Consider the following 17,797-nt stretch of genomic DNA (forward strand, 5'->3'; position numbering starts at 1 on the left):
TACCTCAAAAACAATTTTGGATTGCTGTAATTCGACCATTCTGTGTGTATATGCATTCATTATTTAATTTCTATACAAAAGTATAAATTATTCGATACTCCTATAATATTTACATAATTTGAAATGAAACTTATTTCGCCATAAACTGGCAACATAACACGAATTTATGTCGAGGTTTTGTGTTCCGAATGAATCTCAAAAAATGTGGGATAAACAAATTATAGAATAGTTAAATTAACAATAGTTCCCTGTGAATAGATATTCCATCCATCCATTTTTGTTTTTGGACACAACTTTGACAATGTTTAACAAAAGTCGGCATTTTTAAACATAAAATAACTAATCACTCGTGACGTGCAAACAGTGCGACGCTGAGCTTAGTGCTGACGCGAGTTTGTATTGTATTCGCTTTTGAATTTGTATTTGCTTTGTATCTGCCTGTGTTTTGTAATCTGAGATTGAAATTAGTAAAAGTGTTAGAATTATTAGAAGTGAGAAACATAGCTCATGCACATATTGGTTAATCACCGTCTGAGTCCTTGTGGTACATTGAATTATGAAATTTGGTCAGACATCTGTTTAAGGCATGATTTTAACAGTCGATTTTCGATAATTATCAGCATAATAGTAGATGTCGGCCCAGAAAAGTAGACCTACTGATAAATCAGTAGATCTGACAACCAGCGTTGCCAATTGTTCAAACTCCCCAAAAATCAAAGCAGAATGTAACATGTAAAACTAATTATAAAATTAGATGCCGTTTATTTATTTTAATTAGATTCAACATTAATCAGTCTTGGGAAAAAAAACATTTTTCTTTGCCTTACAAAATTAGGTAAATTGATTATTTGTTGTGCATTTGATGACACTATGTTAATATTAGAAATAATCAATCACTTTCGTCGACCTATTTTTAATATTTAAAGTTGACGAGTGGTAAATTGTGGTGTGGAAGTACCAACTGCTCGGCTTTGTTTATCAATAGCTGATTTCGTTTTGCTTCATACCGGGGATCGGCCTAAGCGACAGAAAGAGTCGCGAACTCAACACGCACCAACTGGTAATTTCACAATTCAGAACCAAATGCTCTGATAATAATTCCATTTAAGCTGCTTGTTAAATTAATAATAAAAAATTAAATTATAAAAGTTGTTAATTACGAGGGATGAGCGATGTTGAAAAACACGTCGATATAGTCCATCACAGTGTTTCTAACAGTAACGATCAAACTAGCGATGCATCAGCAATTGATAACAAAATGTTAGAATCCCCACATTTTCCCCACATAGCGCTAATCCCCACAAAATCCCCAATTTAGTTGAAATTCCCCGCAATTTGGGGAATTCCCCACAAATTGGCAACGCTGCTGACAACACGGGACATAATCCTTACGACCTAAACTACCTACCGACCTATTTCCTTTATTTTTTCCATCCTCTAAGCCTATACAACACAGAAATTATTAAGCTTTGATACCACAAATTAGAGCTCCAGACCGTGGAAGGGAGATTGCAGATCAGTGTTGCCAGGTCAAATCTGGAAAAAAACGGAAGATATTGCACCGAAAAAACAGTAGATTGAGGAAAAAACAGTAGATGCCGAACTTACGTTGTTTGAAACACTTTTAATTGATTTTCTTTAAACATTGTCACGTAATGTTTATGATGTTATCTTACGATGTTGGTATCTGACAATAAAAATTGTATTTTAATCGACTTAAAAGGAGGTTCTCAATATATCTGTATGTTTTTTGTATGTTTACGCGATAACTAAACATGACGCGTCGCGACGCTTCGACTCTGCGCCATTGTGAGTCGAGCCTAATGGTAGTAGGTCAAACTACCTCTCAAGCAGAGGGTCGTGGGTTCGAATTCAGACTCGCACCTCTGAGTTTCTAGGAATTTGTGCGAAATTTAATTTGAAATTTATCATCAGCTTTTCGGTGAAGGAAAACATCGTGATGAAACGTTGAAGAAGGTTTTAAGTCTTCGGAAAACGTGTGCAGTCCCCAACCCTCATTGGGCCAGTGTGGTGGACTGTCGCCTAAGCACTCGCCTGAGAGGAGACCCGTGCCCAGCAGTGGGACGTATAAATGGGTTCATGGTAATGATGAAATCTGCCGAGTCTAAGGAGGGAGAATCCGCCAGACCACATTTAGCTTGGTTGAATTTTAGTAACCAAATAAAACAATTATGACAAATTATTACTTTTTTACTGGCGTCTGTATAATGTACGTCTTCATATTCGTGTAATAGCCAGGGTTTGAATGGCGGCACCATTACATCCGGGTTCATGGCTTCATATTTGGTCGAAAAACAATCGCAGCAAATTTCTGACATTGTTATGTTCCGTGTATTATAACTTGGTAAAGAATAAAAAATTGATTTTAGTAAGTGGTAAACGGTTCAAAAATAAGACGAGTAGATAGACGTGTTTGCTACCGCGGTTGGGCGGGGAGTGACCGTGGTACGAAACAAAATGAGAAAGCGAAGGAAGATGGAACAATTGAAATTTTTAAATTTAAGTATGAGTAGAAGAAAAAAACGATACGTTACGAATGGCCAGAAACGATACAAAAAGGTGGGATGGCGATGTAAGGAGGTCACATCGTCACATACTTAAAACCAACTGACAAATATTTATTTGAAATCAGTTAATCCACATGTAAGGTAGCAAAATAACAAGCGTTGGAAAAAGAATACTGCAAAAGTATTGAAAAGTAAAAAAATACAATATTTAAAGTGACCCATAAATTGGGGAAAAGATAGTGGCAAAAGCACGGTATCCCTAAAATCAGCTAAAGCCTGTCTAATTTAATTTATACGTTATTTATTTGATCTCTTTTTCTCGCGTATCATAACCACTGCTGGTAGAAGCGAGATGGACATATTTGACAAAAGTAAATATTCTCTTTATTTTAGGAGGCTTATACGATGCAAGCAAAAAGTTTAATCAGGAAAAACACTTTAAATATCATCTAAAATACAAGAAATCGTAATATTCCAGGCTTGTAAGAGTATTTCACTAGTAATTCATACAAGAAAATTCATTGATGAAAAATTAAAACTTACGTGTGAAACGTTAGGTTGGGAATTTTTCGTTCCGTATTATACGCTTATACGGTTTTTCTTATTTACAGAGCCCCTCTACCCAATTCTCCCTCTACTATCATAGATGATTCTTCCCTGCATTTTCTAGACTCGTGATTCACAAATATCAAATATCATAAATAATAGCCGAAATACCAAAAAAAAAATGAAAGGACGATTCTACGATCTGACCACATTGTAAAGTTTTGCAAAAACTCCGACAAATGTTCAATATGTTCCGAGAGGTACAAAATATAAAAAGCAAAGAATAGTTGTGAAAAGTGAAAAATTTGAAAACTCCTAAAATAACAGTACAACAGTAGATGTAGTCCAAAAACAGTAGATCTACTGGAAAAACAGTAGACCTGGCAACACTGTCATAGTCATAGACACGTTACATATTTTTCTTTTTCTTTCTTTCTTGGCTTTTCGCGGTTAGCGCTTACAAAGTGTTTTGACTTGTTTTTAAAACGGGGAAAGTTATTAAAGTCTTAGATGATGGAAAAAATTACAATAATGAAATTTTGAAACGCGATACATCTTATTCTATGGAAACCGCCTTTATTTATTCCTTTCTTTATTTTTTCCATAGTATAAGAGATACATACATGGTTTTCATAGTCTAAGCTCGAAGCATAGATTATATATATATATATATATATATATCCATCCTCTAAATCTTTACTGCACAATACGAAGACTTATGAACTTATGTATATATTGAAGGGTCGTATTCTAGAACTCTACTCAATGCTCAAGTCAGGATTTGAGTATGGTTTAAAGCACTCGAAATCATACTCAAGTACCTGCCATTACGGTCGTATTTCCAGTGCTTGTGTTTCCATTGCAATCCTGACTTGAGCATTGAGTAGAGTTCTAGAATACGACCCTAAGTCTGAAAGTTTTAAAAAAAGGTTTGTTTAGGTACCACCTAATATTCTTTGTTTGTGACGTGTTTGCGACCATTGACCTACTATGTGTAACAAGGAGTGGGTTAATAGCTGCAAACCAATCTACTAAGAAAATATTTTTTTAAAACATGAATGCATCACTATACTTTTTATAAGTGCCTCTTGTCCATCCGCAGAATATATGAAATAAAAGTTCCTTGACGTTACTCCGAAATAATTAAATTTATTTCAGTCAATTTCATTCAGCTTATTTCAATACAAATTTACAGCTAAAATGGCGTAAAAAAATAAACTTATTAACATTATATCATTAATTAATTACTTTAATATTAACAATTACATATCACAAACTAGCAAAAACCAATTTGTACTTGAGGTGAACAACGAACAGCAAACAATAACATCATAGATATTATGCATAATATTTTCTAAATAACATTAATAATTTGGATGCTTGTCATCATTCACTATAATTATAAAGATAGTCCTGTGCTTATTAATTATGTTAAAACTTACTCAAAAACTAGTCATGAGAAATATATTTGAAAGTACTTAAACACACACCTGCCTAAAAAATTTCAAAAGGCAATACAAAATTATCGATTGGGAAAGTTTTCTATATCTATGGTATAGGCAGGTACTTGAAAAAAAAAACGAATCACTGTTAATTAATTAATAACGTACACACCAATATAAACTACTGATACCTTCATAGCATCAATACTGAACTTAAATATTTCAGATGATAGCAGTACAAGCAAAACTCCTATGAATTGGACATGTATTACTAATTAAACATGGTTGAGTGAAAATGAAAAAGATGCAAATAAAGATAAAGGAAACTAATCCAAAGAAATTATTCTGACTAAGATAACAATTGCTTACACAATACCATTAACAGATACACCAAGAACACCAAGCACATTTTGTCTGTATGTCATTTTGAACGCCCTAAGCTTATCTCACCTTCACTTTTAGTAGGTTTGTTAATCGCTTTCCGGCCAACCTGTCCTATACTCATTTCTCCTTCACTTCTAAGTGGTAAGATACATGTAGAATTTAAATCAGAACTATCTTTTGATATTGTTGATGTAGAGTCAGATTCTGATATTGTTGCAACTCTTTTCTTTTGTTTCCTTTTAAGTTTTAAATTCACCTCACCTAAACTACTAATTTCTGACGAATTATACCCATCTATTGAACTCGAACTGCTTACACTATTACATTTCATGAAAGTTTTAGATTTAATTGACTTATCTTTTTGTTCGTCTTTGGCTGGTACACTACTTTCTTCCAGGTTAGATAAAATTTCTCGAGATGTTTGCGGCAATCGTAAATTGAATCTCGGGGAAGATAAATTAACTGATATGCCTTCTTCATCGTTATCTAATTCTACTGTCAGCTCTTGTTCGTTAGTAACTATTATCATAGGGCTCGTTTGGTGGTCAACTGTCACCGATAAAAATGGCGAGGTAGTTCTTGTTTTGGTTCTAGTGGGTGATGTCATTACGCTTTTCACATGCGCGGGAGAAGTCTGCGTATTTTTCTGAGAAGCACCTACGTTCCTTTCTTTATTTTCTTCCCCCACATCTTTTGACGTCGACGGCTTAGTAATGTTCTTTTCAAGTATGTCGCCATACTCATCTAGGATAAGTTTCTTTATAAACTCTTTCTCCAACTTAAACATTTTCTCAACTTCTCCATTTGGGTCAACTGAAGGCCATAAATCATTATGTATCGATTGCATAGTTTGCTTGTCATTTCTGGGCGATGTTTGGGTTTCCTTGAGTGATATTTTCTGAGTGGTATTGCTTTGTGTTGCAATCTCTTGTGTAGCAACCAAGTGAACGAACTCGAATACATCAACGGAGTTTTTAAAGGATAGATTTGATACTTTTGTATAAATTTTGTCATGTATGTTGGATTTTGAATTACTTGTAGTACGTTTATTAGCGTTAACATCTTCATCATCAACATCAGAATCACTGGTATCATTACTAGTCTTATTGGATTTTGTTTCGGATTTTGATTTATTTGATAGAGATTTACTATCCTGCAGCTCTGTATTTTCAGAGTTATCTTCTTCAAAATCATCAGCGTAACTGTCTTTTGCATCGCTTTCCTTGTATTCTTTAGATGCATCAGGAGAGGTTTCTTGTGTTTTAACCACGTCAACGGTTTTAGCAATAGTTTTGGACACTGTTCTTTGTATATCCAAAACTTCTTCTAATAAATTCTCATCGGATGTAGTAAATATTATCTTTTTGTTTTTCTGTTTCTGTTGACATTTTCTAGGACTGTTTTCTTGGCTACTCAATATTTTGTCTAGTAAAGGACCTAAAGTTACATCGTTTGTGTTGGGAATATTTGATATTTCCCTCTCAATATCGCTTACTCTGACACCACCGAGCGTCAATTGAGAATATGGAATATATTCCGAGTTATTTAAAAGTTTCCTTTGCATTACAGGTGCACGAGGAGATATGTGGGTTTTTTTCGGGGGCTCATTCTTTACTTTAGATTTGTAAGCAGTTCTGCTATTTTTTGATGTTGAAGGTTGGCCATAGACGGCGTTTAATTTATTTGTCCATTCGTCAGCGATCAAATATGTTTCCTTTTTATTAACAATTGTCTTTTTGGTTTTCTTGCGGTCTGTGCGAGACGAATTTTTAGGAGAAGATCTTATTACAGCCTTAATACGTTTTTGAGTTCTAAGATTGTGTAAAGTATCTGAGCTAATATTGTTGGTTGAGCCACTGCTATCGCAAGTTGACATTTTGGTAATTTTACGGGCAGGCTGTTTGGTGGCACAACTTGGTTGCGGACGGTTAATTGCCACGTTGGATACAGATGTAAGGGTTTTAAATTTTGGTTTGGAGACAGTATTATGCGCCATAGAAACAACAGCTACGTTACTTCTATTTGAGGAAATTTCTTTGACTTCCTTACTATCAGGAATAATATCTAATTGTAGAACTTTTTGTTCTCTTAATTCCCTTCTTATATTTATCCTTGGCATATCTTGTATTGTGAATTTCATTTGAGGTGTAGAAATAGTCGTTTCTGGTTCTATATGTGTATAGATAAATTCGTTATAAACTATTGACGGTTTACTTCTAGCTTTATTAATGTGTTTCTTATTTTTTGTACTATCTTCGACCTTTTCGTCTATTGCTATTAGTTTAGGACGGGTCAGACTTAAATTTCTATATATTACTGGCTTCTTTTTCGGTTCTATAACCCGAGCATCGAAATTAGGTTGAGTTAAACTGCTAGGTGCTGATTTTGCTAAATTAAGAGCAATAGGCTTACTTTCGTCTGATGTTTGAAATGTTGGTGGGCCAACAGGTTTATCTACTATTTTGTAACCATGAAATTTTGCGTTAACAAGTTCTTCTATGTGAACTTTTTCATTAAATTCTTCATCAAGCGGCATCGGTTGTGTTTTAAGTTGTACTCGGGGTTCGTGGAATTTTGACAGTTCCCCAGAAAGTAGCTTCAGGTCGTCCGCAGTTGATTGCAGCATATCATGCAACTTTCGCAATATGATTTCGTCTTCGGGCCTTAGTGCCGGCTCCGAATGCCATACATCGTCGTCTATGATGTTAACCATTTCAATCTTGCTGCTGCTCTCAACCTGGAATTGTATACAAAAACCCATGTTAGAATTATGAATTATTGCCAGTTGGTCCAGATCCAGTCCAAAGTATTACACAGAATTTATTTATGAGATCTAAGCTGTAAACAATATTGTCATTCACGATGAGGGTCAAGATGTAGTCTGGCATAATTACGGAAAAGCGTTTAGCAAAACTTCTAATTTTAAAATCTTTGCTAGCAATTCCAAATGTAGATCATTGTCATCAATATTATCATAAAAGTAAGCATATTACATGTACCACTAACCAAATATCGATCGACTGGGTAGGGAAATAATTTGGGCCTCATCTGTTGGTCAGGCATAGTGGCTCCGGCATGTCGATGGTTCCACTCCGTTCTGTTGAACAACGGAAAATAAACTTTTTAATTTAATTTGTTGAAAAGGAATAGAAAAGCATGAACACAAAATTAAAAATTATTTTTCCATGAATGCCTTTACCCTATATGTATCTCAGTGATAAAATAATTTCCATATAACATTGTCGTGTCAAATTAAATGCACTTTGAAATTAATCTGAATGTTAGGTTTTTGCAAACATCTTAGGTTTACGTACCGTTGATATTGAATGGTATTGTTTTCGCTTTCATTAGCTTATAAACCAAATAAAAGTTTTTTTAAATTAACTCCATAATGTCGATGTTCTGATTCCGGTGATTACAAAAAAATATTATGCGTCCCATGATTTTCAATACTTCGCGTGTTACTAGGCAATTATAAGCATTATTCTGCTGGAGTAGGAAATAGCTGTTGCGTATTGTCGTGTCATATTTCTTTAGCTTAATTTTCAGGAAAGTAAGGGTAAGGGTAAATAAAATGGACAATATTACAAAATCACATCAATTGTATTTCACCAACATGTACATTAACGTCTTAATCGAAGCATTTCACTTGCTGCTTACAGTAAGAAAGAGACAAGTCTCAAAATCTTTCGTGTCGCTTCACGGTCGACATCTACAAACAAGCCTATGTGTAAAGGCGGACTATAACGCTCTGACGTGTTAAATGTACGCGAGTGAAATCATTCTAAATATTACGACATATAAAACATCTAAAATTGAAATACATTTCTGTTAAATCTACACTATGAAAAAGTGGACCAAGGAATTTTCCTTGATGCTGTTTTGTTATATTCCAGTAATTGAAAAGTCGAATCAATGCAGCAAAAGTTCGATGTTATTAGATCTAGAAAATGTCATTATAGCGTCCAAAAAAATCCACAAACTTTTTAATTTCCAGTCTAGCAAGATTATGTATTTACATATATCGAACGCTGCTGCAAATACCAATTCGTGTTACACTTAATAACTACATTGAAACAAACGTACATTTAACACATCAAATAAATCAAGATGCACATTTTGTGCTTACAAATTACCATTGCCAGTTTTGGCGAAACTAATGTAATAGTTGACAAAACCCTTGCGGGTGGTTCCACTGTTATAATACTAACAATCAATTTCGAATCTATCAGAAATACGACGATAAGTTAGATAATTTGAAACGTTAACCGTGTAACGTTTGTTTAAATATTGTTACAAAATTTTGTAATTAATAATACAACAATTCACATACATCTCTGAAGAAATTATTTCGAAAAACAAGTAAAATAACAAATAGGGTGTCACCCTATAGGCGAAGTTCGTAAAAACAAAAAACATTTCTAAAATTGATGGATTAATAAATTTCAACACTCAGTGAAAGTACATCTTGAAAAAGTTGTGGAAATGTACATAAATGTCTAAAAGGCTCACAGTCCTTAGTAATACTGGATGGAAAGCCGAGAACAGGAGGGCTGTTCCATGCTACCTAAATTATTTACAAAGATAAAATATGTACAACGTACGTATATGTACACAAATATCACCTAAAATAAATAAAGGACATGTCAATTTAATTGAATGTACTAATATGCAAAAGTTTAAAGACAATGCTGTCTTGATATAGGATTTTGAGGACAAAGCTGAAAAACATACCAGTTAAACGCAAATTAAAATTAATAAGCCACTTGAGAGGTTCCAGTTTAGTGTCTATCAGTAATGAAATCTGGCAAATGCTGTACTTCCTTAAATGTAAACTTACTTATTATCAGTAAGTAAGATTTTATTACTAAACACAGACACACAACTTTAAACATAAATCCACATGGCTAAAGACAAAAAATCATAACCCTAAGATGAAAATAAATTCAAATGCAACGCGAAATCCAATCAAGCAGCGGCCGTCATCTGATAGCCTTCGAAATTGACATACACTACGAATCGTTTAATATTATGACATATATAATGATAATTATAATGATAATTACTTCACTTTATACAAATATAGCAGCGAGTTTTAAGAGTTCCTATAACGGCCGCGTGTTCGCGGTTCTGACAATTTGACAATTCATAAAATGACTAGGTACGCCCTCGTATGCAAGCCATCCTGCTAATACTGTAGCCTACCCAGCGACCGGTCGCTCATCGCCGCTCTCCACTTCGTCATCCCGGTTGTGGGCAGCAGAGACGAGCGCCGCGGCCGAGCCCCCCAGCAACTCGTAACTTATCCTTACAAAATAATCAACTCAAACGTGAACACCGACCACCGCACGCTGCGAATCGGCGCCAATACTACAATTTTGAATTCCTTCCAATAGAAATCAATGAGAACTTCATTAACAGGCCGAATTAGTCATCGAATGCAAGACAGTAACGGAACTCGAGCCACTCTGAATATAATAATCGCTTCGTTACAAAATAAGATTATTGCGCTTTTGCGGTATACAATAAATACACATATACACCGAAATAAGGTTTGTACATGGAGTTATCCACCTCCGCATACCGAAAATCTACGTTTATATAATCAGTACATCTGACTACTAAATATGTCATGATCATTATATATTGTGTAATACTTGTACAGTGTATAAGAATCACATAAATAAATGCCAAGTTCACTATGGTTCGGGACCTACAGGTAACTAAGAAAATGGCATCCGAATAAATCCCACATCGCGCGAGATCGACGCGCTCGGGAAGCGACGCTTCCTTGCACCACCGCCACCCCCCGGAAAATTTTCAACAGGACAAATCCAAAATTCGTCGAAAACGGATATGTACTACATTCAGAATATTGCACCATTCTTGTCGCGCGATTAATCACTAATTAAAATAACTCCCCTGAGTCTCCAATAAATATTAAAAAATTACAAATCCAACACGCTGAATACGGCGCATATCCTGCTCCGAACAGTTGACAGTATCGGAGAGCGAACTAAAGTAAGATTATATACAGAGCTATATACAAGACAAGTGATCGGTTGATGTGGCCTTTAAGGCCAGCCCGCCGCGGAGCCGCGCGCCCTTGGGCGCCTGCGGCCGCGTGCCGCGGCTTCTCCTCCTGCGGAGGAGCACTAACTGTCGCGTTACAGCGGCAGTGACAAGAGGTACAGTCGGGGCATCGCCACGCTGCCCTAGGTCTCCCGTTCCTTCTTCGGCTTGAACTCCTCACCCAGAATAGTGGCGATCTCACCCTGCATGAACGCCCATGGGACCGTCGAGTTCGCCAGTGGGCATTTCTCACCGCTCGGACAGTAAACCTGCAAAATATATCAAATTTGTCATAATGACACTATTTATATCTCCAGTTTTGAGCAGTTATGACTTAAACAAAATACTGAATCGGGTTCAAAAGGCAGAAAAGGTATGCACTCACCTCAGATCCTTGCTGTCTCTTGATGGAGTCGCGGGAGCAGGGGAAGCAGAACTTGTGGTGCGGTTGGGAGGGGCACTGCACGAAGTGCGTGTCTTCGAGCCGCTCTTGGCAGAGAGTGCATTTGAGTAGCGGCGCAGCCGCGGCGCCCGCTTCCCCACCCTCGCCTGCTTCCGTCGACGACACCGACGTCGTCGACGATACATGCCGCGAACCCGACGACCGCCGCCCGCCGTTAGACCCTGCACAACCCACCACACGATTAGTTCGCGATCTCTACTAACCCGCGCTCCGGGCAGGTTTGAAAACACCCTATACTAGTATCAAATTAAAGACGAACGCTTTCCGATTGTTTCCACGCGCCACGAGCTCAACAGAAAAGTCAACCGACTATGGGACGATATGGGATCTAGCGGTCGTCGGGCGCCACGCCGTGAGCACTGGCGACGAGCGGCGCGCCCATCGGACGCCCGCAGTCTGGTCCATCGGATATATATACACTTCACGCTCTTACAATGGTGTCACTGTTTCAATGGACAAATCGTATATGAACACCAAGATGGATCACAGTGGCATTTATAATTTATTGCAGTCGAACAAAAATGGCGTGAGGTTTTAGTAAAATGTAATGGAATATGCAAGAAGATGATTTACGAGTTATGAACTAGAATGACCCATAACCAGGCTTTGATAGCTAAATTCAAATAACTCATCAGGTAAAACACGGACGCGGAAAACAATCGGGCGTGAGATATTCTTCACATCCGGTTAAGAATTCACCACTGTAGGGCAGAAATGGTCACAAAGCTCCTTACCTGAGGAGTTGGGCGAATGTTGGCTGGAGCGGCTGTTGGAACGCTGCTGCTGCGGCGCCTGCGGTGGCGAACCGCCGGCAGAGCGTGGAGAACCGGGTGGCAGTGTGTCCGCAACGGACATAAGTGCTGCCATCGGAGACGGACCTGCACCACCTGCACCAGTCACCGGCGGCGATCCTGCAGTGCGTCCCAGAGGAGATCCCGCAGACCCATTCGTGAGAGGTGCGCTGTTACCGTAACCTGAAAGGTGGAAAGGGAGTGAGCACTTTTATTGTGGGACTGTGTCAACTACAACGCAATAAATAATGGGTATTGCTGGAAGCAGATCTATAGACATTATGTCGCTTGAAAGTTTCCTCGAAGAGTTACAAAGTTACAAACGAAAATGACAGGTTTACCTACTCGAAATTTTAACGGATATATTGGATCGACCACATTAATGACTTCTGGCACGAGATGGCTGGATCGCGAAGTCGTAGCTTTCGACGACACGACACAGCGGAACAAATACATTTCATTTGCCCGAAAAACCTCGCATTGAATGTTGGATGACACATCGTTTGTGGTGGACCGGCAGATAGTAAACACAAGTTCACACACGCACATTATGTCTTATATATAGCATTGTGTGTTAATACGCGCTTACGTAGGACACGATGTGTCATTGCCTGGTCAGAGATCGTGGAGGCGCGGGCCAATTCCTGTGGTAGATGGGTGGGTAACATGTGGAACTTAACAGTGATGCGGTAGCGGGCGGCACATTCGAATGTGCAACGAATCGTATCGTGGGAAGACGACGGTGAGCGATAGCACCAACGTTGCCAAACGTCTTCCGATGTGGGTTTGGCTGTTGCACTATTCAACTCAACCGGGCCGCTTCATGACTTATGAAATCTTTTAACGCCGCTAAATTGCCCTAAACTTTTAACAGCACTTTTTATACGTAGGTACTTGGAGATATACACATGCAAAGTCTTTCGATGGCTAATTGAAAAAGGTTTTCCTTGCAGAAAGTGAGTCATGTTACCCGGACACGTCTAATAAATTAAGACTTCTACTACTTTTACTGTTGCATTTAATTCTATATTAAGCTGAGAGGCGTTGCGTTAAGTTACAATGGAGTTATTCGAAATATCGTGCCTAGCACGTATGTAAACACTGTACATAAATTAATTAAGCTGTGTTGCGAAAGGGCGTGAGTGATGGTCGCGGTGTCGGCTCACCCATATGGTGGCGGTGACGTCACGTGCGGTGACCTTTTTGGCCGGCGGCTCGTGGCGGCCCCGCTCCCTACACACACGCCAACGGAATGTGGTCGAGCCACTGCCAAGCGTAGGCAGGCGCTATATTTTTTCGCTCGTCGCCGGCCTACCTACATACATACGTACGTACGCGAGCGAAAATGTCGTCACGCGACGTTGCCGTACCGCTGCCAGTGCCGTGTCGTGCTTGCATTCACATTCGTTTACATTACGTGGGTGTTGGTACGCAGCGCGCCTGTGTGCGAGAGGCCGCGAGCGCAGGCTCGCTTTCGAGAACGCTCAACCAGTTGGACCGGTTTAGTATTTATGGACTGAGTTAATGCACCTACCTAGATATGAATCCCGTGGCGGCCGCTTGCGCAAAACCACCACATCGCCCCTCTACAGCTTGGACACGTTCGCGCCTACCGCGCCAGCTATCGCTCGCGTTATCGCTAGACTCAATTCTCGTGACTATGCCGAATCACTATTTTTAAAATTATTAGCCTACTTTGTTTATTAGTAAACAGCGAAATTTCTGTTGCTCCACCACATTCTTGCTCAATTACATTACTACTACCTACTACATTCGGTTTTCCATTTGCTATTTCAGTATGAGGATTTGTTATAGAATTTAATGAGCAAATGTGAATTCTCGACCAAAATATGCAGATCTTCCGGAAGTTGAATAAAAAACTATCACTGTTGGAATAAATGCAATATATTACAATACTCCTGGCGCGATATCAAAGGTTACAAACAGGACAACAGAGTTCAAATTTTATAATACGATAATTGTATTTGTTACTTTAAATAAATTACATTTTATTTAAATTAAGAAATATAATTATCTTATTTTTTATACAAAAAGTACGAGGCGTCTGATAAAACAATAACGTGAAATGATGTTAAGTAAGCATGTCATGAAATTTAATAATAAAGTAATCTGAAGCATTCGTAATGAAAAAAAGGAGATGTGATAAGTTCGGTTATTCTGAATAATTGACAGTGGTTGGTTAGTCGTACATTCATTCGTAGAGCATTAGCGTAAAATCTGCATTTTCTTTTTGTCAAATACATTCTAATTTTACCTAGGGGTAAAATATAAAAATTGATCTAAGAATCATTAACTTGAATTAATTCATTGAAAGCAAATGTCTACCTCCAGACTAATTTTTGTGATGCGAATAAGTTAGAAAATGTCAGTACTCGGAAACAAAAATTGAAAAACCGTATCCTCTTCACACCGCAAATGCCAATGCAAAATTCATACGAGAACTATTAAGCCCAAATGTTTTTGAGAAGCAAAAATTTACAATGGATACATTTGGATATTTGACTTTTTCCTATACCTCCAGCAATATCGACATTATATTTGCATTAAAATGATAACTACAAAAAGTTACTTACCGTTAGCTTTGAACGAACTGGCATCAAACGACGGTGTGCGTAGTGGGTGTTTTTCCTGCTTGAAAACCCGGTCGGGCGCGAACGGTGCAGCCAGAGACACGGCAGGCAAAGAGTCGCCGCGGGTTAGCGGTGGCCGGGGGTGTTCTTCCAGAAGGCGCTTAGCGGGTTCGTGGTGATTCTGATGATCGTCGTCCTCTAGCGGCCGCTTCAACGTCAAACCGGGTGCTAGTCTTGCGCCGCCATGAGTTGGCAGGTGGTGCGTCGGCAAATGTGCAAGGCGGCGGCCCTCGTGATCCTCCCGTCGGCTGTATTCCGTCAATAATCCTGCAGTTGCAGTCGGGCGAGCATGGTGTAACGTGAATCCTGCTGTTGGAGTGTGATGAGCCGGTGGCGCCGGCTGCCCCCTGGGCGCGCTCTCGACTCCATTTTGATGAGCCTCAAGCGGAGCCCGGTGGGCACCCTTAGCGTGTGCAGGCCCGCGGCCTTCCTGGAAGCCGTGGGCTCGCTTGAGCTGCCGCGCCGTGTCGAGGACCACCTCGATGCGATCGGCACCCTCGTAATTGACGCATCCTCGGCACACCGCCTCCGAGAACTCGTGTAACATTGCCCACGGCATGCGGGGCAAGTCGCACAAGTAGCAGTGCTGCCTCTTCTGCATCACCGACATCTCGCCGCCGGGTGTTGAACGGAGCGGGAGAGATCGGCTTTCTTCGTTGCGCTTAAAAATTTTCACAGATTTTTCCAACTCTCAAAAATAAACACTGTAACCATGGTATAGTAACACAATTTCACATTCGGATCCGCGGACGCCGGGTAGTACGGTATTGAAAAGCACTAACTCGTAAGAGGATCGGCGAGAGACTGAGCCGAGGTCGGCGCGCGGAGCGACGACGGGCAGCGGGGGGCGGCGGCCGCCATTATCGAGCGGTGACGTCAGCGCGCGCAGCACGACACGCCGCGACACCCGACGCGCGACGCCACAGCCACGGCCACCGCCCCGCACCACCCGCGGGCCGTTAGCCGACGCGGATGCTCCGCCATCAATACGCTTATCGTACGATAACGTCTACTTAAATGCACCATCGCTCCTTGATTGTATCGCTATCAGCAGATGCCATTTCAATAATAACTTTATGGTAGAAGTGATAGTTGCTTTAACATTAGATGCAAATAACAATAATGTTAAACTTGACGACAAAACGCATATTTACAGAACGTAACGTTGATTACGTCGATGATACTTGTCGATTCTTGGAAGAGAGTAAAAAGTTGTAAATATTCGAGTGAGTCGATTCTCAGAAACTAGGACTGCAAAAAACTGTACAAAGTGTATCAGATTTCGAGAGATATTACGCAGTTAATCTCAAGTGAACCTCGGAATGGGCAAAAAATAATGTAGAGCCAACACTTGCCATAAATTAATGGTAGATACTGCTATGTCAATGGGATCTCTGGTAAACAAACATCAGAGAACTTCTCGTAAATTGAAACTGGCAACGGTTGTTAATTAGAACTAATCGCTGCGATAATAAAGAGCTAGTATGTAATAGATGGGTCATTGATGAAATGAATCATTACTGGCTCGGCAGTCGACACGCATTCCATAGTGCCCCCGATTCCGCTAAGTGTGTATTATTCAACGAAAGTAAACAGCTGCTGTTGTAGAATAACAATTAATGTTAACGCGTATAGTGTACGTGGTCGCTGCATTAAATTTCAATCTATTCTCGCTCGGTTTCCTTTCGAACGACTGCATTCTAAATTATTAACCACGGACGGATCCGGTTGGAAGACGGGAGAGGGGCGGGGATGCGACCGGTGCGGCGGCCATCTTGAGACGTGACGTCACGTGACGAGTCAGCCGAGCGTGCGGCGCGGCAACGTCGCGTTGCCATGTTGCCGCTCGTTTCTGTTGTGCTTTAATAATAATGAAGGCTCATCGCTTTTTGTATGTGACCGAGGATCGGAGAATAGAACAGTTATGCGGCCAGGTAAACGCGGATGACGAACGGATGATCGCGCACCGGGCACGGATTCACCGACATACATCTGACTCGTCACAAATTGGGGATTTGGGTACAGAACGTTAATATTGTGATTTATCGATGAAATTAGTTGAACTTTTGAAGGAAGGTATTTAATTTTTGCACTTTAAATTTACACTGGAACTAGTCACGAATTTTAAACACTAACTTTCGGCCTCCCATTCCGACAATCAAAATAAAATCCGTTTAGGTTAAACGAACAAACATTGAAAAGTAGTTAATTCAGGTTTTCTTTTTACAATTTGCATGAGGCGTCGAAATACGCAATCAAGTAATTGAATTTAGTGTCAGACACTCGACACGGTTGGAACGATAATTCGATTTGATTTTTAGGGCCTGTATCAATGTCTATGAACAAATAACTGTAACTTGTGTGTAATTTGACTCGTCGACGTCGATAGCTAGAAATTATAAATTATTAAAATTGCGATAGTAGACACCAGCGATGATAGTCTAATCTAATCAAGGGTATCGCGTTCTTCATTGTTTTTTAAGAAAGTCTAGCTAATGCAAGTGGCAAGTGACACGTCTACGATTACAATTACATATTACAGAATAACCAGTTTTTATCTTACTTCATTTGTAAAATTTTAGATAGATTAATGTTACACAAGTTTCAGCCACCATATAATGCTTCCTGAAATGTACATAATAGTGGACTTCGAAAATGAAGTTATGGTTTACACGGCGTATGACGGATGTCTATATCAATCTATTGAGTGGTGTCAGTACGCTTGCGCAACCACCCTTTACCGTGCTCCGAGGTGTGCTTATAGTACATAATATTATTAGCTTTATTTACATGAAGGTAACTAGCTGCAACAGACGCACGCGATTACCGGCCACTACTGTATTTATAATCTTTATTATTCAATGTATCTACACAGGAATTTACATTTTAATCGTTTGGAGAGCGAGAAAGTTATTAGTTG

General features: G+C 39.3%; 2 protein-coding genes across 2 annotated transcripts in view; both read right to left on the bottom strand.

The window, feature by feature from the left end:
* Positions 1-4,420: 4,420 nt before the first annotated feature.
* The window catches only part of LOC113239293 (probable GPI-anchored adhesin-like protein PGA55), a 168,999-nt gene continuing 155,622 nt past the window's right edge, over positions 4,421-17,797 (bottom strand). Inside the window, exons 4-5 of the mRNA XM_026476214.1 lie at positions 7,907-7,997; positions 4,421-7,637 (exon numbers count right to left, since the gene is read on the bottom strand). Of these exons, the coding sequence (XP_026331999.1) occupies positions 4,938-7,637; positions 7,907-7,997 (2,791 nt within the window). The 3' untranslated portion in view covers positions 4,421-4,937. The remainder of the gene's footprint in view (positions 7,638-7,906; positions 7,998-17,797) is intronic.
* On the bottom strand, positions 10,401-15,725 carry LOC113239637 (interferon regulatory factor 2-binding protein 1). Its single transcript, XM_026476700.1, has 4 exons — positions 14,821-15,725; positions 12,170-12,409; positions 11,358-11,596; positions 10,401-11,241 (listed from the first exon to the last, which is right to left on the bottom strand). Exons 1-4 carry the CDS (start codon positions 15,485-15,487, stop codon positions 11,116-11,118), a joined length of 1,272 nt encoding a protein of 423 aa, XP_026332485.1. The 5' UTR covers positions 15,488-15,725; the 3' UTR covers positions 10,401-11,115.

This window comes from Hyposmocoma kahamanoa, unplaced genomic scaffold (assembly GCF_003589595.1).
Source record: "Hyposmocoma kahamanoa isolate Upper Pololo Valley unplaced genomic scaffold, ASM358959v1 114, whole genome shotgun sequence".
Classification (NCBI taxonomy): Eukaryota; Metazoa; Arthropoda; class Insecta; order Lepidoptera; family Cosmopterigidae; genus Hyposmocoma; species Hyposmocoma kahamanoa.

What these genes read in the sequence shown, in the direction of transcription:
- LOC113239637 (XM_026476700.1), bottom strand. Translation starts at nt 15,487, where the DNA reads ATGTCGGTGATGCAGAAGAGGCAGCACTGCTACTTGTGCGACTTGCCC. An exon ending in ACATTCGCCCAACTCCTCAG is followed by an intron (nt 11,597 to 12,169) that starts GTAAGGAGCTTT and finishes TGGGTTGTGCAG; the next exon opens with GGTCTAACGGCGGGCGGCGG. An exon ending in AGAGACAGCAAGGATCTGAG is followed by an intron (nt 11,242 to 11,357) that starts GTGAGTGCATAC and finishes TATATTTTGCAG; the next exon opens with GTTTACTGTCCGAGCGGTGA.